General features: G+C 47.3%; 1 protein-coding gene and 1 long non-coding RNA gene across 2 annotated transcripts in view; both read right to left on the reverse strand.

Moving 5' to 3' along the window:
* Window positions 1–10,583, reverse strand: part of LOC121945704 (neural-cadherin) — a 143,142-nt gene extending 132,559 nt beyond the window's left edge. The window contains exons 1-2 of the mRNA XM_088084823.1: window positions 10,410–10,583; window positions 6,970–8,583 (exon numbers count right to left, since the gene is read on the reverse strand). Of these exons, the coding sequence (XP_087940949.1) occupies window positions 6,970–7,945 (976 nt within the window). The 5' untranslated portion in view covers window positions 7,946–8,583; window positions 10,410–10,583. The remainder of the gene's footprint in view (window positions 1–6,969; window positions 8,584–10,409) is intronic.
* A 2-nt stretch (window positions 10,584–10,585) lies between these two features.
* The window catches only part of LOC148188358 (uncharacterized), a 21,335-nt gene continuing 6,521 nt past the window's right edge, over window positions 10,586–25,399 (reverse strand). The window contains exons 2-3 of the long non-coding RNA XR_015778038.1: window positions 23,266–23,401; window positions 10,586–10,680 (exon numbers count right to left, since the gene is read on the reverse strand). This is a non-coding gene — a long non-coding RNA (uncharacterized LOC148188358). The remainder of the gene's footprint in view (window positions 10,681–23,265; window positions 23,402–25,399) is intronic.

Below are 25,399 nucleotides of genomic sequence, written 5' to 3' on the forward strand. Positions count from 1 at the left end.
CAATGATCGACTTTGTAGTCGTATCGTTGGACTTGCGGCCGTATGTCTTGGACACTCGGGTGAAGAGTGGGGCGGAGCTGTCAACCGATCACCACCTGGTGGTGAGTTGGCTTCGATGGTGGGGGAGGACGCCGGTCAGACCTGGCAGACCCAAACGCATTGTGAGGGTCTGCTGGGAACGTCTGGCAGAGTCTCCCGTCAGAAGGAGCTTCAACTCCCACCTCCGGGAGAGCTTCGACCATGTCCCGGGGGAGGCAGGGGACATTGAGTCCGAGTGGGCCGTGTTCCGTGCCTCCATTGCTGAAGCGGCTGACCGGTGCTGGTGATCGGTGCCTGTCGGGGCAGCAACACCCGAATCCGCTGGTGGACACCAGCGGTAAGGGGTGCCGTCAAGCTGAAGGAGTCCTATCGGGCCCTCTTGGCCTGTGGGACTCCGGAGGCAGCAGACAGGTACCGACAGGCCAAGCGGAGTGCGGCGGCGGCGGTCGCCGAGGCGAAAACCCGGGCGTGGGAGGAGTTCGGCGAGGCCATGGAAAACGACTTCCGGACGGCTTCGAAGTGGTTCTGGACCACCATCCAGCATCTCAGGAGGGGGAAGCAGTGCTCTGTCAACACTGTGTGGTGGGGACGGGGTGCTGCTGACCTCGACTCGGGATGTTGTGGATCGGTGGAAGGAATACTTCGAAGACCTCCTCAATCCTGACACGCCTTCCGTTGGGGAAGCAGGGCCTGGGGACTCGGGGGTGGGCTCCTCTATCTCTGGAGCTGAGGTTACCAAGGTGGTCAAAAAGCTCCTCGGTGGCAGGGCCCCGGGGGTGGACGAGGTCCGCCGGGAGTTCCTCAAGGCCCTGGATGTTGTGGGGCTGTCGTGGCTGACGCGACTCTGCAACATTGCGTGGACATCGGGGGCAGTGCCCTTGGACTGGCAGACTGGGGTGGTGATCCCTCTTTTTAAAAAGGAGGACCGGAGGGTGTGTTCCAACTACAGGGGGATCACATCTTAGCCTCCCTGGTAAGGTCTATTCGGGGGCACTAGAGAGGAGGGTCCGCCGGATAGTCAAACCCCGAATTCAGGAGGAGCAATGCGGTTTTCACCCCGGTCGTGGAACTGTGGACCAGCTCTGGACCCTTGGCAGGATCCTTGAGGGTGCGTGGGAGTTTGCCCAACCAGTCCACATGTGCTTTGTGGACTTGGAGAAGGCATTCGACCGTGTCCCTCGGGGAGTCCTGTGGGGGGTTCTCCGGGAATATGGGGTTTTGGACCCCCTGAGGTTTTGGACCCCCTGATACAGGTTGGACTCCACCAGGGCTGCCCTTTGTCACCGATTCTGTTCATAACTTTTATGGACAGAATTTCTAGGCGCAGCCAGGGTGTTGAGGGGGTCCGGTTTGGTGACCTCAGGATTGGGTCTCTGCTCTTTGCAGATGATGTGGTCCTGTTGGCTTCATCGGGCCGTGACCTTCAGCTCTCACTGGATCGGTTCGCAGCCGAGTGTGAAGCGGCTGGGATGAGAATCAGCACCTCCAAATCCAAGACCATGGTTCTCAGCCGGAAAAGGGTGGCGTGCCCCCTCCGGATCGGGGACGAAGTCGTGCCCCAAGTGGAGGAGTTTAAGTACCTCGGGGTCTTGTTCACGAGTGAGGGAAGGATGGAACGGGAGATCGACAGGCGGATCGGTGCAGCGTCTGTTGAGAAGAGCCAGATGAGGTGGCTCGGGCATCTAATTAGGATGCCTCCAGGACGCCTCCCTGTTGAGGTGTTCAGGGCACGTCCCACCGGTAGGAGGCCCCGGGGAAGACCCAGGACACGCTGGAGAGACTACGTCTCACAGCTGGCCTGGGAACGCCTCGGGGTCCCCCGGGAAGAGCTGGACGAAGTGGCCGGGGAGAGGGAAGTCTGGGTTTCCCTGCTTAGGCTGCTGCCCCCGCGACCTGACCCCGGATAAGCGGAAGAAAATGGATGGATGGATGGATGGATGTAATCAGCAGAAATACTGAGGCGTGCGGCTGAACTCAGAGCGACAGCCTGCAGTTACAACTGAACGTGAGATGAGCGACAGGAGATGTGAGATGTTGACTGAACGTATCGGACACACGCTGAGCTGTTAAGCTGAAGAGTCTGAAATATTTATTGGATCTGCATGAAGGCTGAAGTGGGAGATTTCCACTCGTGAAGCTGACGTGACTCGATTGGCTCCATCGTTTTTAGACTCACTGTGGTTCTTGTTAAACACGCAGTTCACTGACAGAGTGGATGTTGCAGAGCGCTGCCTCATCCTCCTCATCCTGTCTGATGAGCACACAAAGCCTCTCCTGTTTCCTCGAACAGTCACACGTTCGTCTCAGCCGCCACAACAACTCTAACATCTGCCGCCACGCACCGAGTTTGGACCGCTCATGAGGATAATGACTGGAGTAAATATACTGTTTGGTGATTTACAACACCACACCATCGGAGCGCAGAGCGTACTCTGGGCACAGACGGAGCAGAAGAGCAAAGTTTATATTCTGCTTAATATATAATATATACAGTGCCTTGCGAAAGTATTCGGCCCCCTTGAACCTTGCAACCTTTCGCCACATTTCAGGCTTCAAACATAAAGATATCAAATTTAAATTTTTTGTCAAGAAACAACAACAAGTGGGACACAATCGTGAAGTGGAATGAAATTTATTGAGTAATTTAAACTTTTTTAACAAATAAAAAACTGAAAAGTGGGGCGTGCAATATTATTTGGCCCCCTTGCGTTAATACTTTGTAGCGCCACCTTTTGCTCCAATTACAGCTGCAAGTCGCTTGGGGTATGTTTCTATCAGTTTTGCACATCGAGAGACTGAAATTCTTGCCCATTCTTCCTTGCAAAACAGCTCGAGCTCAGTGAGGTTGGATGGAGAGCGTTTGTGAACAGCAGTCTTCAGCTCTTTCCACAGATTCTCGATTGGATTCAGGTCTGGACTTTGACTTGGCCATTCTAACACCTGGATACGTTTATTTGTGAACCATTCCATTGTAGATTTGGCTTTATGTTTTGGATCATTGTCCTGTTGGAAGATAAATCTCCGTCCCAGTCTCAGGTCTTGTGCAGACTCCAACAGGTTTTCTTCCAGAATGGTCCTGTATTTGGCTCCATCCATCTTCCCGTCAATTTTAACCATCTTCCCTGTCCCTGCTGAAGAAAAGCAGGCCCAAACCATGATGCTGCCACCACCATGTTTGACAGTGGGGATGGTGTGTTCAGGGTGATGAGCTGTATTGCTTTTACGCCAAACATATCGTTTTGCATTGTGGCCAAAAAGTTCGATTTTGGTTTCATCTGACCAGAGCACCTTCTTCCACATGTTTGGTGTGTCTCCCAGGTGGCTTGTGGCAAACTTTAAACGAGACTTTTTATGGATATCTTTGAGAAATGGCTTTCTTCTTGCCACTCTTCCATAAAGGCCAGATTTGTGCAGTGTACGACTGATTGTTGTCCTATGGACAGACTCTCCTACCTCAGCTGTAGATCTCTGCAGTTCATCCAGAGTGATCATGGGCCTCTTGGCTGCATCTCTGATCAGTTTTCTCCTTGTTTGAGATGAAAGTTTGGAGGGACGGCCGGGTCTTGGTAGATTTGCAGTGGTCTGATACTCCTTCCATTTCAATATGATTGCTTGCACAGTGCTCCTTGAGATGTTTAAAGCTTGGGAAATCTTTTTGTATCCAAATCCGGCTTTAAACTCCTCCACAACAGTATCTCGGACCTGCCTGGTGTGTTCCTTGGTCTTCATGATGCTCTCTGCGCTTTAAACAGAACCCTGAGACTATCACAGAGCAGGTGCATTTATACGGAGACTTGATTACACACAGGTGGATTCTATTTATCATCATCAGTCATTTAGGACAACATTGGATCATTCAGAGATCCTCACTGAACTTCTGGAGTGAGTTTGCTGCATTGAAAGTAAAGGGGCCGAATAATATTGCACGCCCCACTTTTCAGTTTTTTATTTGTTAAAAAAGTTTAAATTATCCAATAAATTTCGTTCCACTTCACGATTGTGTCCCACTTGTTGTTGATTCTTGACAAAAAATTAAAATTTTATTTCTTTATGTTTGAAGCCTGAAATGTGGTGAAAGGTTGAAAGGTTCAAGGGGGCCGAATACTTTCGCAAGGCACTGTAATATATACATAATGCCCCAAAGTGTTTTGCAGCCCACAGTTTGACGTTATAGGTGTATAGTGTGGGTCTCCAGCATTAAGAAACTGCTGGATGCAAATTACATATGTTGGGAAATTTACATAATTTTGCATAATTTTCCTCTGAAAACATTTATCAAATGTGCGTCAGCACGGTGCGATGGTCTGTGAATTCTAATGTAAACTTCCTGCATCGTTGTCATACTTTACACTTCTGATATACAATTCTGGGGTACTCAACATTTTCAGGTTGACTTTGCTGGACTATAAAGTGAAATTTATCAATTAATTACAGTGAGTCTAAAAGTTTGCATTCACTGGCCTCTGCAGCAGCTGCTCCTCTCATCCATCAATCTGATCAGATCCGACCGGATCCAAAGATCAACGACGCAGAAACTCAAACGACTGTTTTAATTCCAGTAAGAACCAGTTGCGACTTTGAGTCTGATTCAGGTCAAAGGTCACAGCTGCGCTCCTCCTCACCAATTAAAATATGAATATTCAAAAATAAGATGAGTGAATATCTGAAGGATGAAGCTTAAAGTGAGCAGGGGAAGTGATGGTGAGTTGATGGATTGATGGTGATGCGTCTCAGATGAAGAATCTGTCGACCAATCACAGGCCGGCGTGCTGGAGCGGGACTTCCTGCGCCGCTCAGGACTCATTCCCACACATCAAAATCAAAACGCTGCAGACCAGAGACAGGTCGCCTCAATCAGCCGGACCGTTTACAGCACGCTCAGCGCCGTGTCGACCACACACACACACACACACAGAGCTTCCTGTGGGGGGGGTGCAGACCTGCAGAGCTCCAGGTGAGCAAACACAACACAAATGTGCAAATAAACAGCAGAGTTGCTGTTTGGATCAACTGATTGGCCAAATCTGACCAGAACGCCGAGCCAGATGTGTGTGTGTGAGTGTTCGGGGGGTTAGACTGCTGGCCAAACATTTACTTTGGAGGGGAGGAGGGGGGTCCATGATGGCGGCATCTGGACATGGTTTGATTCTGTCAAACTGCTGCAGCGGCGCCTTCAGCTCTGACCCCAAAGATTTCTTTAAAGTGAATCTGATCGAATCAGGATGGTTTTTTTTTTAGCAAAATCAGCAGAAAATCACAACAGCTGTGTTTTGGTTCCCTCCCTCACAAGCTGTGGTCATTTGACGAAAATTATTCATCAACAAACTTTTTTCCACGACCAAAATGAGACGATGTTGAGCTAAAAATCGATGTTGATAATGAAAACTTTGACTCAACGTGCAGTTCTTTTCTGGGATCAGATCTGAGTTTACAGGGATCCTGGAGGGGAATCCAGCCGTCTCAGATCAGTTATTCGTGGTGTTTGAGAACATAAATAGAGAAATTTTGAGCTTTTCAAATTAAATCTTAGAAAAAAAACATCTTGACTAAATTATTATTATTATTATTTTGAGTTTTTGTCGACTAAAACTAGACTAGGAAGGATAAAAATGACTGAAATGTGACTAAAACTAATAAGCATTTTCATCTCAAGACTGAGACTAAATCTGAAATCGCTGCCAGCGTTTACACTGTTACAGAGATCACCATGTTTCTACAGAAGCCCAGAACGGACAAACCAAACTCTGCTGTCAGACACAGACATTTGCGTTTTCATGTAGTTAGTCGCCGTACAGAGTATCATGATATTTTGCAGTAGTTTAAAGTATGAAGATGACACAGAAATATAAATAAGGCTTTAAATTGTACTGTGCAGGAAACAACAAAATTAGTGCCACTCCTAATTGGTGCATAGGACACACACTATTAAAAAACACTATTAAAAACGCTATTAAAAACACTATTAAAAAACAATATTAAAAAAAATATTAAAAACACTGAGCACACTGCAAAAAACACACTGCAGTCGCTGCCAGGTAACACAAAACACAATTCATGCTGGGAGAGAGAGAGTATTTGTTTGTGTGTTGTGTGTGTGTGTGTGAACAGTACTTTAAAGTGTGCAGTGAGTTGAGGTGTGCTTACACCGTCACCACACACACACACACACACCAAACACTGTCAATTTTGTTTGTCCTTTAACAACCTGCTGGCAACACACACACCCTGTGTGTGTGTGTGTGTGTGTGTGTGTGTGTGTGTGTAAGAAATGAATGAAAGAGTGGAAAGTAGCCAGTGACGGTTGAGGTCAATTCAAACTCTGCTGGGCACAAGCCAACACACACATACACACACACACACACACACACACACACACACACACACGCACACTTCTATGAGTGAACACACTCCATCATTAATGGAAAATTCCCCAATAAATTCAAACGATCATTAGCATTAAAAGGTCAATTCGCTGTTTCTACACGTTTTTGCCCAAATGACACCTTACAGTACTGCTGACCTTTGACCCCAACACATGGTGAGGAGCCTGCAGGCATTTAAAGGTTAAAATCAGCTCCACTTTTCTAACAACTCACTGATTTCTCTCTGATTTGGCTGCACAACGAGTTTCTGAATCCAGATGTAAGCAGCTGTTAAATCTAAGCAGAGAGGAGGACCTCTGAGAGAAGGAGCAGAGGAGCTCCTCTCTGCAGCGACACAAAAACAGCGACCCTGAAATGAAGCCACGTCCAAAGACAGAGCGGAGTCCGCAAGGATCACACTGAAACACGCTGAGCCTGACCGCCGGGTCCAGCAGCCGGTCCAGCAGCCTGGACACACAGCTGGATGAAGCAGCGGAGCCTCAGCAGAGCTCACAGACACAAACACACTTTGCGCTTTTACGCAGCAGAGAAAAAAACGCGTTCTTACCTCGGAGGTTGTGGATCTTCACGCGCACCTCGGCGGGCTCCCGCAGGCTGCGCGCCAGGTAGAGCCGCCCGGAGTCCCGCTCGATCTGCACCGGTGGGTCGGTCTCGGTGATCACCTCGAACCAGCGCTGCTCGAACCTCTGGTCCGGCACCGTGAACACCAGGTCCCCGACTCTAGCGTGCTCCGGGACGGTCACGGTGTAGGTCAGCTCCTCGGTGAGCGCGCGGGGCCTCCGCCGCGCTCTGCTGGAGCGGTGGACGTCGACGCGCAGGAACACCGGCTCACCGATCAGCGCCACGTCTCCGCCGTCAGTCACGAAGAGACGCATAGTCAGCTGGCGGACTCCGAGCAGGGACCCGACCAGCCTCACCTGGCCGCTCTGTGGGACCACGTGGAGGAGCGGAGACTCCGGTGACGCGTAAAAAGTGACGCGTCCGTTCCTCTCCGCGTCGCCGTCCTTCGCGTCAAAGCGTGCCACCTCGATACCGAGCGGCGTCAGCTCGTCCACCTCGATCGTCTGGTTCCCGCCGGTGAACCGGGGGATGTTGTCGTTCCTGTCCGACACCTCGACCTGCACGGCGGCCGCCTTCCTCGCGCAGCGCGCCGGTAGCTCCACCGTCAGCTCGTACATCGCGATGAACTCCCGGTCCAACGGTCTGGCGGACACCAGTCGCAGATGTCCCCGGTGGTCCTGATGCCCGCGGTGGCGAACGAGCCTGAAATCCGACGCGTAGTCCCCCGTCAGGCTGGCGTTCAGGTCCGCGCCGGGGCAGCCGCCGCCTCCCACCGGCAGCAGCACCCCGTCCACCGGCGTCCCGGCCGGAGAGTTCTCCACTATCCGTCCCAAGTAGCGCGCTGGATGTCCGGGCAGCGCGGAGAGACACACCGGGGAGGACAGGAGCAGCAGGAGGAGCGGGCGGAGGAGGTGCAGGAGGAGGCTGTGCGGGAGAACCGGTCCGAATGCAGCTTTGATCATGTTTCCATCAGACCGGGTTCAGTGTTAGGAGACGGCGGAGAGTCCGCAGAGCCGCGGGAGCGGATCCGATGGACGGAAACACGAAGGTTTGTCTGCAAAGTTCCCTGAAGCGCGAGCGCGCGTTGATTTCTCTCCCGTTTCCTCCTGAGAGCGCAGACCGGCGCGCAGAGAGCAGCTGCCCGCGCCGCTCTGCACCATCAGGCGCTCAACACCAAAACACTTTTACGCACAAAGGAAAAACTCTCAGTCTCTTCCTCTCCGCTGAGAACACGCAGAAACGGCAGCAGAACGGCGTGAAAATAAGAGGATGAATAAATGAAGTTATTTCTTCTCTCAGCTCCGCTCAGGTGATCAAGATGATGATGAGGATGATGCTGCGCGGAGCGACTCCACCAGGGCACCGATCAGACTGACGCGCACGGACACCCGCGCGCTCCATGTGGCTCCACAGGCACCGCCCATCCCACAGGACACGGACCAATCAGGCAGCAGCACCGGCTCTGAGTGACTGGCTGCAGGCCCCGCCCCCTGCCATGCTGAGTCAGCTGATGCAGAGACAGGTGACACAGGGGGGGTTTGTGGGTAATTTCCTCCTCCAGGGCTGTCCCAGGTGTGACAGGGCTCCGGTCATGGAAAACCTGGAAAAGTCATGGAATTTCACAATCACATTTCCAGACCTGGAGAAGTCCTTCAAAGATTTTTGAAAAATCGTGGAAATGTGTTGAGTTGCTATTTTATTTTTTCGCGATTGTTAAAGGAAACTTTTTTGAAGATTTTTTATTTTTTGGGTTGTTTTTTTTTTTTGAAGGGCATTTTTTCTTTAAAAATCACCAAAATAAAATTAAATATTTATTATTTTATATTTATATTAATTAAAAAATAATATTTTACTTTCACTCCCTGACCACTAAATAATTCCTTTCACAATTCCTTTTTATTTTCCGATGGACTTCGTTATATTAACTATTTGAGTGTGAAGCTGCCATGACTGTGGGCCGGTGCTCATGAAAGAAACTGACAAAGAGAAGAAAAAGGCTTTTTTGTATGTTACAGTAGCTTCCTGTTGAACATGATGTCACTTAATCTCCTAAATTACACACACTGGACCTTTAAAGAGATAATTCACTCAGATCTCACCATGCACATTGTTTGAGTTTGACAGTCCAGCTCAGCAGAGGCTTCAGTCTGCAGGTCATTTCCTGTCTGTGGACGGTGGCCTGCAGCAGCTGGATTCATCAACCAGCCTCTTTTCAATAAAAGAGCAATTTGTTGAGATCAATATGGCTTTTTTGTCTTGGTGCTCGGGCAGATTTAAAGTGAAGAAAGATCATTCTTCAGAGAATGCACTTGTTTTCTCCTACGTCACAGATCACCCGTGTGTGTGTGTGTGTGTGTGTGTGTGTGTGTGTGTGTGTGTTTCATCCAGGAAATCCCTCTCAAGTTCCCAAAAATGTGTCCAATTTTTGTGTCTATAAGTAGAAATTGTCTGCACGTTTTGTTGTTGAGCGCTCGATAAAAGCTGAATGAAAAGTGTCTCGGCTCTTTGATCACAGAGAGGAGCAGGAGAGGAAGTGGGTGAAATGACATGATGGGAAGATGAGGCGCAGACTGAACGAAATCACTTTAATCTGCGAGCAGAAAATTCCCGCTGCTGTCTGGATGTGTTTAAAGTCTGCGGTGAAATCACCAAGTTATTCTGAGAAGAACAAGATTATCTGAATCCGCTGACATCTTTTACAAAAATCTTAAAGAGACTGAGTCTTTTTCATTTGAAGTTCCACATTTTAAATGTTGCTGCACAAGTAAAGTTGAGATTTTATTTATAAAGATTCATTCTTTTTCTTTTTTTATTTGATCAAAACCAACAAAAGCTCAAACAACGTGTGACAAAGTTTCCACACGTCTCTGAATTGGACACATTAAGAAGATCCTGCAGTTATCTCCTACGTCACATCGTCTCTTATGTTGTGCTTTCATCTCCCGTGTCATGTCCTCATCACCTACGTTGTGATGTCATCACCTACGTCGTGACATCATCACCTACATGAGCTGTGTCTGAAGATACTTGACTGTTCTGTGAGATTGTTGACTGATTGAGTTATTGAACCAAATATCAGTTAAAGGTCCAGTGTGTCAGATTTTGGAGGATTTAGTGACATCTAGTGGCGAGGACTGAAGATTACGACCAGCTGAATCTTCACCTGGTCAGAATTCCTTCAGTGTTCATTGTTCAGGAGGTTTTGACCTGGAGCTGAATTCGCCACAGAGGCTCCTCTCCTCTCCAAAACAAGCAGACCAGCTGATTTAAAGCGGGAAAAGTACTCGATAAAGATGTTTGACGGGATCTGTCTAAAAGTCTGAGCCACCCAAACAAAAGTAGCACAAAACAACTGATCAATCCAGGTTTCAGAGGGTTCAAATAATCTGAAGGAGATGCAGGTTCACATCATGGAGGTTTACTCACCGAGTGAGGAAACACGCCGAGAGTATCCGACCTATAATTCACTGCTGGAGTTGATATGATGGAGCCATTTTTATCCTCCGATCGAGTCCGTCGTCCGTTCACTGACAGGAAGCAGCTCAGCTTCATCAGGAGGTTCTTCTGGGAGAAATGTCGTCCTCAAGGTCACAGGATTTTTTGGGGTCTGGGCGTCCCGTCGGGCCACAGCGTCCAATCGATGGGTCAGGCTGCTCCATCAGTCCCCATCAGGACACATTCAGCCGGCACCACCTCCCTGTGAGGACCACAGACAGACAACATGGACAACAAGTGAGACTGTTTGCATCCTGAAAGCACAAATAAAAGTGATTGTGTGTTTTCAGCAGCACGCCGACTCTCTGAGCAGCTGTCTGAGGAGCTAAATCTGTCACACCTGCGCTAACGGTAGTCCTGCATGATCGGATTGAAGCGGATCCTCCCAAATCCCAGAAAATATTTCAGTCATCCAAACCAGCTTTCAGAGGGACGTGTGTGTGTGTGTGCGTGTGTGTGTGTGTGTGTGTGTGTGGCTATGTGATATTGGATTGCGTAGTTTCCCAGTTGGGAAGTCGTTCTTCTGACTCTGTTGTGTTCGTGGTCTTTGAGGCTGTAAAGTGGGAACAACATGAAGCTACAAAGAAGACGGGCTGCATTCACACTAGCCGTCATTAAATCCAATCCAAGTCCACGTAAGCGTGTTACGGAGCCATGATGGAAAGGCGAGCCCATTATACGTGGGAGCGGACACGTATGAGGGATTCTGGGAAATGTAGTCCATGATTTCACAGAGGAATTGTGGATTCAAAACTTCCAGATAACCTTTGTGAGAGCTGTGCGGTGCAAAAACAGCGACTCTTTGTTGTCCATCATGTAACCTATAAAAAGCCAAACAAGTGTTGCATTGCAGTTTTCCCAAATATGGCTTTTCCAGTCACCTGAAATACCCCCTCATGCCAGCATAAAATCTTTTTTGCAATAAATGAGAGTTTCTTCAAAATGGACGTGTTTGTATTTTATAATTTTTTCCATATATGACATACATTATTTCAGTAATTTGAGGGTTAATGAAATCCCATCTTTTGTCCAAAATGTCGCGTTAACAAAACCAGGTTCCTGTCACGCTCATGGCAGCGTCAGTTTCTGACGCAGTCGGCAACAACTGTCATATAAAGAGACAGAAAGCACGCTCAGGGCGCACTCCTTCTTTGTTTAGATTTGTTCAGAACTGTGTGTTGACGGGAATTGTTTTTTGAGAAAGACGGAGGGTAAATCCATGTTTACCGCCCCCCTGTCCGTGGGGTCCAGGTCTAAATGACCTCAGGTGGCCCTGTCGGCGTTTCCCTCCTTCTTGCCGTGTGGCAGGCTTTGGCTCGGTTACACACACGTGGCTGTATGTTGTCGCCCAGAGGCGGCGTGGCTAAATAAACCCGCTGCTCTACACACACCTCCGCAACCTGCCATCACACTGGGCTCATTTCATTATTTCCACCACATGCAAACCAGTTTAATTAAGCCGAAACTTATTAGCCAGTGGAGTGTGAGTGAGAGGGGATGTAAATGTGCAGCGGTGCGGAGGAGAATCAGATCACATGTATAACAGGATGGAAGATAGAGAGGCTTAATCATGCGGCGGCGGCGAGCTTGCAGCGTGTCATTAACTGCTAAATAAATAACGCCACGTAAACACAATTATTTCCCAGCTCGTCTAGATGGAGAGATGAGATCAGCTGAGGAAATAAATTACAGATTAAATAAAGTTTTAATTTTGTCAACCAGGTTTCCTTTAAATCCCAAAGTTGGGGATCTCCCTCCTCCTCCTCCTCCTCCTGCTCCTCCTCGTCTGCTGAGGAGAAAGCAAGAGGAGTGAGTGAGCAGTGATGAAAGAGCCGACTGAGTGGTTCTGACAGGACATTCGACACCGTCAGCTCCGTCACACTGCCTCACTGTCGGCCTCCACTGCTGAAATTTGGCCTCAGACGTCTGTCAGATACAGAGGGAGGGGGGAGGAGGTCAGGAGGTTGCTGGTTCAAATCCCAGAATCTCTTAAAACAGAAACACTTTATGGTAGCACTACAAACAGAGGAATATAGCAGGGGTGTTTATATCTCCTGTCTGATCTTGAGCGCACAGCTGATAACCTATGTGGTTTGTTTACATGAGCACACAGCCCATAACCTAGGTGTTTTTTTTTACATTAGAGCACAGCTGATAGCATATGTGGTTTTTTTACATGAGCACACAACCTATAATCTAAGTGTTTTTTTTACATTAGAACACAGCTGATAACTTATGTGGTCTGTTGACATGAGCACACAGCTGATAACTTATGTGGTTTGTTTACATGAGCACACAGGTGATAACATACCTGGTTTGTTTACATGAGAGCACAGCTGATAACATACGTGGTTTGTTTACGTGAGTGCACAGCTGATAACCCACATGGTTTATTTACAAGAGAGCACAGCTGATAGCATACGTGGTTTGTTGACATGAGCACACAGCTGATAACCTATGTAGTTTGTTTACATGAGCACACAGCTGATAACATACCTGGTTTGTTTACATGAGAGAGTGTGTGTGTGTGTCTGTGTCTGTGTGTGTGTGTGTGTGTGTGTGTGTGTGTGTGTGTGTGTGTGTGAGTGTGTATGTGTGTGTTTGGGGAGGGGGGGGGGTATCTGGGGCTATCTTTTGATACAAACTGGTTGAAAAACAGTGAAATATCCCTTTAAGACCAGAGCGAGCCAAAGATCCAGCCGACAACCACAGTGAAGGACAGATGGTTTAAATTAAGAGGAGGAGGAGGAGAGAGGAGGAGGAAGGTGAGCCACAGTGATCCTCCATCTGTCCAAAATGTCACGCAGCAATCTGAGAACCATCAACCCCACCGACAGTGAGGAACACATGTTTCTACCAGACTGATGATGAGTGTGCATGTGCGTGTGTGTGTGTGTGTGTGTGTGTGTGTGTGTGTGTGTGTGCAGCAGATGAATAACAGGCTCCAAACGACATTTGAAATTGAGTGGTATTTCCCTTTAAGTACAAAGCTGTATGTTTGCTCACTGGTGACTGACAAGTTTTTGAAAGACACAAACTGTGTGATTACTACCCTCTGTTCACACACACACACACACACACAAACACACACACACACACACTTAATGTCCAGTGACAGCTATGATAATTAAGCCTGCCAAACGACTGAAAAAAGAAAAACTGGCAGTGAAACACTTGCTGGTCGTTGGACTTAGAGTTGGAACAGTGCCACACACACACACACACACACGTGCGCGCGCACACACACACACACACGCATGCACGCACACACTCACAGAGGGACTTTGAAGCTATTTCTTTCCACTCTGTCTCTAATAATGGCGTTTTTAAAGAGCTGTCAATCAGCTGGCGTCTGCGCTGCTCACCTACACACAGACAGTAAGAGATGTGAGATTTCCACACAAAAATAACTTTGTCAGTTTGTTTAGACGGACTGAATGGAAATGCAAAAATGTAAAAATACTTTTCTGTGTCACCAAAAAGTTTTTACAACAACTTTTTTTTCAGTGAGATGCAGAGATTAGATGAAACTGGGTCTGTTGAGTTTTTGGAAAATCTGCTGAAAACTGACTAAATCATAACAAACCAAAGAGCTGCACGTGTGAAATTGACCAAGAAAAGCTTCATTTTGAATATTTGTCGCAGAAAATACTAATTCAAATTGTCTGTGTTGCAGCGAGCAACCAGGAAAAAAAAACTTTTCCTGCAGATCTTTGAGAGACTTTGATCCAGCAGCGTTTCAGGCACATGTGAAAGGTGCCTTTTGGTGTCACAAACATAAAAAGCACTATAAAAGCAGCACTATTTCATATCTTATATATTCTTATCAAAAATAAATCACAATCAGGTGACAAAATGAAAACAGTGTGGAAGGAAAAACAAAGCAATGAAAATCGTCAGCTGTGTTCTGGTAGAAAGTTTGGTGGAAAGGTTCTTTTTACGTGTCCTCGACTGTTACATCGTTACCAACAGCGATTCAACCCGATGCCGATTGTTGGCGTAACATACGGCCGCACCAGGTGCCGTCCGGCTGACCGCTGGTATATCATAACACAGCAAAAGGTTTGTCCAGCCGCGTCACAAACTGACGCCGTGTGCTGATGTATCATAGTGCCGCAGAAGGTGGTTTTTGGCTCTGGTATCTCACTCTGAACGACAGAGCGGCGGTATTAGACGACTTGGGAATGAGAACGTGCTGGTCTCTCATGTGTCCCGGCCCAAACGCTGAGCTGTGATTATATGAACTATTGAGTCATAGGATAAGAGTCTAAGACGAGCAGCGTGGAGAGAAGTGGGAGAAATGAAGAATGTTTACATGCCAACGACAGGATGAGAGACCGAATCTGTCGTCGGCTTGAATGTTTTTCTGAGGGAAATGGCCATCCAGATCTTTGGTGAGTCGTTGCTCTGTTTTGTGCTGTATCGGTTTCCTTCTTCTCTGTCCTTTTATAACACTGTAGTAAAAACAATAAAAATAATGTGTCAAAAAAACAAAAACAACTGACTACGGACTACGACACCTCAAAGCCGCTCATAACTGATGCAACAGCAACTAAACACTAAAGCAACAGTTCACAGAGAAACACACACACGTGCTAATGATCCGAGTCCTCGGAGGTTCATGAATCACCATCACACTGCGAGCTGAGCATCAGTCTGAACCCAGAGCCATCTGCATCAGCTGAGACGCAGGAAGTGCCCCTCTGATAAACAGTCAAGCGTGCAGAATTTCGGCGCCGCGGGCTCTCTCTCTCTCTCTGTTTTGGGGGGTAAAAGTGACAGAGTCAGTAGATTCTATATTAAGATCTTCTCCTCCGACAGGCAGCGTTTCCACCGCGAGTCATCCCTCTCTCCTCTGCAGGCCGTCCTGCTGCTGTCAACACCAGGCCACGCCGAGATTTCGGGCTGACGGCTGCAGCTCAGGCTGCTCCTCAAACCCTCTCACTGACGCCTTTTTCTACCCGTCTAACAATATATATATATATATATATATATATATAGTATTCTATAAATTTTAATGTTTCTTAGCCCATAGAGGTCCAGATACTTGTACTTTCATGAGTTTATCCTTAACCACGGGGAGAAAAGGTGCCGTCACACAAGAGGAGAAGTAAAGATACAGTTGCCCAGATGTGCAGCTCTGTGGAAAAATGGCTCTTTGTTGCTGTCAGTGAGATGGTCTGATTTGTTGTTGCTTTTATAGAAGGTAGAAGAAGGTAAGGGGTAGATTTATTTGTTATTTTTTTAGACAATATTTGAAAATGAAATGGCATTTGTCCTTGATCCTGCTACATCTTTGGAGTGGATGGATGAGTTGATTAAAATCAGCAGCTGCTGCAAAGACTCCGTCCGGTTGTTCGGCTTGTTGCTGCTGATGGCATCATTCAATTCCTCGGTGCATTTTTTTAAGAATATTTTTGGGGCATTTTCCCTGTATTGGTAGGACAGTCTGAGATTGACAGGAAAGGGCCACAGGACTGGAACCTGAGCCGCTGCAGAAGCCTCAGCTACATGGGGCCACACTCTACTAGATGAGCTAGAGGTCGCCCCCTGCAGTGCATTTTTTGAACTTGCATCAGAGTCTTGAGACTTTTTGGCTCCCAATAAGGTCCGTTCATCCAGTGCAACAGCTTGATCACATTGTAAAGCCCTCTGAGGCAAACCATGTTTTGTGATAATGGGCTCTATAAATAAAACTGACTTGACTTGACTTGATCCAGGATGTGAGGGGTTAAACATGTCTCTGTGAAGACGGTGACAGAGCAGTCTCTGATTCATTGCTGAGTGATCCTCAATCACATCTCATCACTTTATTCTTTACTTTACTTTTCACTTTATTGTTTCACCCTAGGTTTCCTCCTGCGTCTGCTGTTGACGTTCAAGGATGCTGCTAACGTGACGTCAACACGAGCACGTGGTGGGATGACGCTGCTCGTGCTTTTCCACATACACACACACACACACACACACACACACACACACGTGATGAAAGAGAATTCGTTGCAGTTTTCTTGTTCTCAGAAATCAGTGAATCAGTTTGCCAATAATCTATAAGTTGACTGCTTTTATCTGTTTTTTTTAAGTGTGTGTGTGTGTGTGTGTGTGTGTGTGTGTGTGTGTGTGTGAGTCGGCTGACTGTTAACCCTTCACTGCTCCTCTTCCTCCTCTGTACTTTTCTCTCATACTCATCACCTCCTCACGCCCTGAACCTTCACCTCCTCCCTCACTCTTTCCCCTTCTAACTTTCACCTTCCCTCTAACCTCCCTCCTCCTCCTGCTCCTCTTCCTCCTTCTCCTGTTTCTCCTCCTTCTCCTGCTGCTCCTCCTCCTCCTGTTCCTCCTCCTTCTCTCATGGCATACTTTGTCTAAAAACAGATGTGGATATTTATATTTATGTCGTATTTTTGTCATCACATGAATGAAATGAAACATCGTCGGGTTAAATCTGTCTGAAAATATAAAAATATTATGTTATTATGGTCTGCGCCGCTCTTTCCTGACCTTCTTTTTGTTTGTTTTTTATTCCTTTGCTCCTCTTCTCCTCTGTCACTTTCCTCCTTTCCTCCCTCCTTTCCTCCTCCTGAACGAGGAGCAGCTCCGGATCATTTACCGACTGAGTGATGAACATGTTTCTGACACGCAGCAGACGGACAGGAAGTGAGCTAACGGCGTTCAGATCAAACATCAGAAATGGTGGACACACACGCGAGTGTGAATGTAAGAGTCGGCGCGGCAGCAGCTCACACCTCCCGTCTGACAGGCTGGAACATGATGCGGCTGTGTTTAACGCAGCTTTGAAGATGATGCAACGTGACGGACAGCCAAAAGATGATTTTAAAAACGCTCGCTGGCAGAAAGTCAGAGTGAAGACTGAATGTAGAGAAACATTCATCAGAGGAACAGTGTCGGACGCTGCAGAGAAATCTTCAGTTTTATGATCTTTCTCTAAACGCAGCAAAAAAGGTTTTTTTTCTACGAAACCACACACCCACTGAGATGTTGTTAAATTTAGATTTTAGCGACTGTCCTGCTTTGACGCTATCGTATGTCCATAACGGCGCTAAAAACAGCCCTGTGTGGCGTTGTTCCTGTGACATGCGTGAGCTCAGATGCGGCCTATTGTTCTGAGGCAGCCAGGTGGAAGAGCAGCGCGGTTTCTTCCACATTATGAAGACGCTGGAGGTGTCGGTGGGTGATGGAGCCACCAGGCCGGCGGCCCGGCTGACGTAATGGGAGAGACAGGCGGGACACCGGCTCTGGGCCTCGTTACTCAAGCTCCATTAAGCTTCATGCTCAAATTAGACCCTAATACCTGTTGTCACAGCGATGCACCGGACTGCAAGCGCTGATCCGGGCCACAGGGGCTGAGAGGCGCCCACACATCACCGCTGGCACCGAGAACACACACAGGCTTTGTGCATCAGTGTTACAGCCCGCAGCTCACACACACACACACACACACACACACACACACACACATTAACACGTTATGATCACGGCTTCATGAGGTCAGTCAGGCCTCAGATTTCAGCACATTTTTCCATGAATCCTCCTTTAGTCTCCGTCCGCAGAATACTTCATGACAGCAGCCACACATGCAACCTCCTCACAGTTTCAAGGAGCATCAGCAAACCAGCCAGCGCCCCCTACAGACTGCACGCTTCATCACAGCCTCACAACAAACGCTGATGATCCGTCTGCTGCTTCGTCTGATGGCTGATTTATGATCGTGCATCCGCTCTGTGCAGAGTCTACGTCCACTGAAGCAGGTTTCCACCACTGATATGTAGTAAAACTGATAAAACTCAACATGGAGCTGACTGTGTTTCCACTGAGCGATGTCATGTGACCTCTCCTCTGGTGATAACATCCCAGTAACCATGGCGATAGAAGTTTCAAAACATCAGCAGCTTTATTTCTATCGCAGCCACCGCACTAGCCGTCATTATTCCCAATCCAAGGCCACGTAGGCGTGTTATGGAGCCGTGATAGAAAGGCGACGTATGAGGGATTTCTGGTGACCTCCGACTGTCCGCCAGCATAAAACACCACAGACAGTTCTGTCTGTCCAAGTTCTCACCTGAAGCCATCCAGCGATGTTTCATGCACAAGCAAAAGGTGACTTCTGGTGTTTGCACCTTACAGCAAAACACTGAAACAGCGGTGCCATTAAATGAGCTCCGAATGAGAAGGAGCTGCCTCTAATATCCCGAGAGAAACAGAAACATTTTCTCTCCTCTTCACCTCTTCAACGAGCTTTTTGAGGGTCAAGACCTGGTTTTAGGTTAAAGTTAGGTTTCTATCACATCAACGAGGGCCCTGACAAGTATAGTAAGTATCTGTGTGTGTGTGTGTGTGTGTGTGTGTGTGTGTGTGTGTGTGTGTGTGTGCTGACACTCAGCCAGTCTGTTTTATCAGAGCTCCATCTTTCATCTCTGCAGCAGGCCTGAACGCAGCAGACAGACCCAGTGACACTGACACACACAGCGGTCCCTAAACACATCAGCACCCGTCCTCCACACATCAGCTCCAAACCCCCCAAATCCCCAGATACCAACACACACACACACACACACACACACACACACACACACACACACACACACACACACACACACACACACACACAGAGCGATGGAGCTGATGAAACACGCTCTCATCAGCAGCTCACCTCCTCTAAAAATTAAAAATAAAATAAAATATAATTAAGGCTGTTGGAGGACATGCTGTCTCTCAGAGGTTGTCCCACGCTGAGAACTGACTATTATGAATTGCTTCACTCTGTCAATGCGGACGTCATAACTGGTTTGAAATGTAAATTAACAGAATTGTAAACTTGCAATTGAAAAATGTAATTAACAGTGATTAAATACAGAAATTCTGAGATCGAGCTTGACCTAAAATTGAGCTGGCAGCTTTTTTTTTGAATCAGGTTGTTTCGTCTCCACACGCTGAGGTTATGTGTCTGCATGAAGTCTGGAAACTCTGTCGCTGTTTGTTCTCCTGCAGGGAGCGCTGCGCTGGAACAATAACCAGCTACGTTCTTTCTGTGAGGACCGAAGCAGACAGATCTGAAATGATGTTCTCTGGAGGAGAGGAATTTGGGGTCTGGGTCCGGCGCGTGAAGCCACCTGACTGCTGCGTGGTGGGCTGGCATCGGGCTGACAGCGGGGGAAGCGGGAGCCTCCATAAAGTGGGTCGCAGAGGGTAAAAGCGCCTGAGGGCAGCTTGGCTGACACCCCACATCTAAATCAGCACGTTAAGCACCGCCACACGACAAAGAACGATGGGCGAAAAATGCAAGAGAGGGGAAACTGCATGCATTATGTGTTTTAATATTCAGAGTTTGGAGAGTGGATGAGATCAGCGGCGTGGAGCGCAGCCATTTGGCTTCCCTTCAAAGCGGCGGACACGTGAAGGGTGTCGATCCGCTCGGCTCCACACGGAGCTGCTGAAGGTCGTCGCTCAGCGAAACAGACTCACTCATAAAAAACACATTTCATTTCATCACATGCTGACAGAAAATACTGAGAGGATTTCCTCCATTTCTAATCTGAGAAACGCAGCGATCTGTTATCTGCTGAATTATTACTGACGGCCACCTGATGTGTTCTCAGAAAACCACGACGTCTGTGGTTTGAGTTTACAGGCAAACATGATCAGGATGCTGTTTCTGTTCAGTTTATTGTCGCTTCAGATCCATGATCATTTCACGGTGCGTGGTACTCGATCGTCGTTGATGATCGTGCATGTGACAAATAAATTTGAAAATCTTTGTTGCAAATTTGTCGCAAATATTTTCCCGTTTTAACGCAAATGTGATTTACTTCATGTTGACTTACTTGACTTATTGATCAGCTATTTTTACTTTTGACTAACAGGTATTAGGTTGTTTTTTTTTTTCTTGTAATGTTTTTTTTGTTATTTCTTTCCAAAAAAATGGGAGGAAGTAACAAGAAGTACAGAAAAATTACCTGAAATTCAGCACAAAAAAAGAGACAAAAGATGGAAAAATAATCTATACAAATTTATGGGTAAAAAAGTTAATCATAAATTAGATTCACAATAAAAATTCTATATTTTCTGGACATTTTCCTGATTTTTAAAGTTATTTTGTGAAACATCTCTAATCAAGGTGCTCAGTCTCTTTTTAGCCAAGTTTTCGAAAGAAATTATATCAACATGCTCGGGTTTTTAAAAGCATGTGCAAGGCGTCTGAACGCAGCAGAAGAAAGCTTTAAAGGGTTAAATAATGAGCATCAGTGATGGATATGAAGTTCAATGAACAAACAAAGATTTTTAGCTGCAAACACAAACACACACACACACACCTGCAGAGCACACACACATCATCACAGACAGTGTTAAAGACAAGCTGAGGTGTGTGTGTGTGTGTTTAAAATGAGGTCAGCTGCAGTGTTTCCAACACACTCCTCTCTGTCTCTCTCTAACCTTTAGAGAATCCTGCCGACACTCAGATTAACTCTCACCGAGAGTAAATCCTGGACGACAGCTCACACACACACACACACATTCACTCTTGAGACTGCATAAAGTAATACCTCAAACACACCCACAAGCTCTCAATCTGTCTTAAACTCTCTTGTGTACACACACACACACACACACACACACACACACACACACACTGCTGCTCTTGTACATCACTTTGCAAAAATGTGCATACAGCAGCTCTCTGTGGTTCACTCACACACTCTCTCACACGCGCGCGCGCGTGCAGAGCTGTCGTGAATTTTGGGGCCATGTGGGTAAAGAGCTGACTGGATGTGACGGAGGTGTGCGAACTCGGCAGAAGTGCGTTTCTGCAGATGGTTGAAGTGAACCTGCAGCAGCTGTCAGACCTCCGTCACCAACCGGCACCACGCTCTGATTCTACGAGCCCATCCTCACCCCTCACCCCCATCATCCTCACCCCTCACCCCCATCATCCTCACCCCTCACCCCCATCATCCTCACCCCTCACCGCGATCATCCTCACCCCTCACCCCCATCATCCCCACCCCATCATCCTCACCCCCATCATCCTCACCCCTCACCCCCATCATCCTCACCCCTCACCCCCATCATCCCCACCCCATCATCCTCACCCCATCATCCTCATCCCTCACCCCCATCATCCCCACCCCATCATCCTCACCCCTCACCCCCATCATCCTCACCCCATCATCCTCACCCCTCACCCCCATCATCCTCACCCCTCACCCCCATCATCCTCACCCCTCACCCCATCATCCTCACCCCTCACCCCATCATCCTCACCCCATCATCCTCATCCTCATCCCTCACCCCCATCATCCCCACCCCATCATCCTCATCCTCATCCCTCACCCCCATCATCCCCACCCCATCATCCCCACCCCATCATCCTCACCCCTCACCCCCATCATCCTCACCCCATCATCCTCACCCCTTACCCCCATCATCCCCACCCCATCATCCTCATCCTCATCCCTCACCCCCATCATCCCCATCATCCTCATCCCCACCCCATCATCCCCACCCCATCATCCTCACCCCTCACCCCCATCATCCTCACCCCTCACCCCATCATCCTCACCCCTCACCCCCATCATCCCCACCCCATCATCCTCATCCTCATCCCTCACCCCCATCATCCCCATCATCCTCATCCCTCACCCCCATCATCCCCACCCCATCATCCTCACCCCTCACCCCCATCATCCTCACCCCTCACCCCCATCATCCTCACCCCTCACCCCATCATCCTCACCCCCATCATCCTCACCCCTCACCCCCATCATCCTCATCCCTCACCCCCATCATCCCCACCCCCATCATCCCCACCCCATCATCCTCACCCCTCACCCCCATCATCCTCACCCCACAAAATCCACAAAAACAAACCTCAGCTCGTCCACTGATGCATCAGCTGTTTTTGGCACCACCAAGTGGATGCAGGAAGTTTAAAATTAAAAATAAACGCTATTATTTACAGCAACAACTCAGAATCAACTTTTCAGCTAAAATTTCTTAAAATTACTCTGGCAGCTTAGTGAAAAACTTTTATTGAATATAATAGACATTTTGTAAACAGTGCAGGTTGTCTGGAAACAAAAAAAAGAAATCGCCACATTAAAAAAAAAAAAAAATCAACAAAACTTTTTAAAAAAAAATGCCATTTCTATTAAACTTCCCAAAACATTTTAAAGAATAAGAATCACAATTTTTCAATTTGTCAAAACTTTTTTCAAAAACTGCTCAACAAAAATTGACAAAACTTTTAAAAGAAAAGACCAGAAGAAAGAAAAGCTAAAATATTCAGTTCCGATTGTGTTCATTCTTTTTTTTTTTCAAATAACATATATATATAAAAAAGCCATTTGATAGCACTGAAAAATAACCAATAAGGAGTATCCATGGGTGTTTCAGAGTATATATATGGTCTTTAAAATAAGCCTCAAGTCCTGGAAATGTCCTGGAATTCAAAATTTAGTGTTAAAAATGTGTCTGAATCCTGTTTGTGCTACAGAAAAACTATCTGACCTTAGAGAACAAGTTTGTCTCCTGACGCTCCAACATCAGCCGCCAGATAACACAGACGATCAATGACTGTTATTGTTTACAAATATAACAGACGATCAGTGACGGTTATTGTTTACAAATATAACAGACGATCAGTGACGGTTATTGTTTACAAATATAACAGACGATCAGTGACGGTTATTGTTTACAAATATAACAGACGATCAGTGTTTTTACAAATATAACACAGTGTTGTTATAGTCAGACCTCATACATCACCCACCTCCCTCCTCTGCTCCTCCTCTGCTCCTCCTCTGCTCCTGCTGATCTGATCTCTCCTCGGCAGTGTGTCTGCTGCCTCTCGTCATCAGAAACCTGGATTTTTGTGTTGGAGCGTCAGGATTTTACAGCTCAGATTCCTGTTGAGGGAGACGAGGGACGTGTTTATCAACTGAAAATACACACAAACACACACACATTATGAAGTGCCTTCATCTCACACACACACACACACACACACACACACACACACACACACACACACACACACACACACGCACACACACACTATGAGCTGCCTTCACACACAGAGCACCACAGTGTAACAGGCTGAACATTCACACACGTTGAGATTTTTTTTTCCCTTAAATTAGGTCTGTATGAAAGCTGCAAACACACATGCATGCATTCAACACACATGTACATGAATATACACACACACACACACACACACACATACACATACAAAATGTATTATTACACACACACATACAGGAAGCTTTTCAACTCACACAGTTAAATACACATATCACAACATCCATAAACACACACTGACACACAACAAGGCTTACAAGTGACTTGCACGCACACACACACACACACACACACTACAAAGTGTCTACATCACACACAGTGTACCACAGTGTAACACACTGTATATTCACACACATGTTGAGGGTTAATGTCGTACTGTTGATTTTTGTAAGTAAGAAACACACACACACACGCATACATTTAACACACGTTCATGAATACACACACACACATACAACAGGGGATTATTATTTTAACACACACACACAGTCACACGTATCCCCTGTGTGTGATGTGTAATCTCGGGGAGAGGGGAGCAGGCTGAGATGTTAAAGCAGCAGCAGAGGATTTACATTTCCTCTCTTCAACTCAACACTCACACACACACACGCACACACAAACACACACACATACACACATACACACACACACACACACACACGTGCGCACACACACACACACACACACACACACACACACACACACACACACACACACACACACACACACACACACACACACATACACACACACACTCACACTCACACACAGCTTGTTCAGCAATGAGGAGCTGAGCTGATGCTGAAATCTGGCGGCTCTGTCAGGTGTTCTGATCACTTCACCCTGAAAACTCTCCTCACAGCAGCCGCCGACAGTCAGGACGTTTCCTCCACTCTGTCTGCTCCTCAGAGTCGAATAAAAAAACAGATCAGTTTTTAGTTGCGCCGCTCTCGTCTGAACGCAGCCTCAGATAAACTGAATTTATGGAAAGTCAGAAGATGAAGAAAAATGTTTCATGAACCTTTTTTAACACGACTTTGCACTCAGCACCATCACGCTCATCATCATCCAACTTTGCTTTGTAACAGTTCGGTTTCCTTAGAGTGGCCTCACAGAGCAGCCTATCAGAGCAGCCTCACAGAGCTACGTCATAGAGCGGCCTCACAGAGTGGCCTCACAGAGCAGCCTCACAGAGCTACGTCATAGAATGGCCTCACAGAGCGGCCTCGCAGAGCAGCCTAACAGAGCTATGTCATATTGCGGCCTCACAGAGTGGCCTCACAGAGCAGCCTAACAGAGCTATGTCATAGAGCGGCCTTACAGAGTGGCCTCACAGAGTGACATCATAGAGCAGCCTCACAGAAGCGGCTTCACAGGACGGGCCTCACAGAGCGACGTCACAGAGCGACGTCACAGAGCGGCCTCACAGAGCAGCCTCACAGAGCAGCCTCACAGAGCGGCCTCACAGAGCCGTTTAAGGGTGTGGCGTCACAGAGCCACTTCAGCAAGACATGAGCAAGACGTCTGGAACGAGAGCCCCCAAAATATGTCGAGCTGGAGCTCCGGCAGAGCAAACAGCTCCGCAGAGCGCTGCTCAAAGCCTCCGTTTTCCTGTTGATTGTTTTTTTTGTTTTTTTGTGCGTCCTCTGCTCTGCTGCCACAATGACTCAAGAGGAGATGAAAGTTTAATGATCCCTGCGGGGAAATTGGCTCCCTGTGTTTTCTCAAGTTATATAATACAAAGAGCTTTTACTAAAATAACCAGCAGCCGCCTCAGACTCCGAGTGTCCCGACAGACGAAACTTATTCTGTCTGATTTTAGT

Source organism: Plectropomus leopardus, chromosome 11, assembly GCF_026936395.1.
Source record: "Plectropomus leopardus strain MGB_pleo_1.0 chromosome 11, ASM2693639v1, whole genome shotgun sequence".
Lineage (NCBI taxonomy): Eukaryota > Metazoa > Chordata > Actinopteri > Perciformes > Serranidae > Plectropomus > Plectropomus leopardus.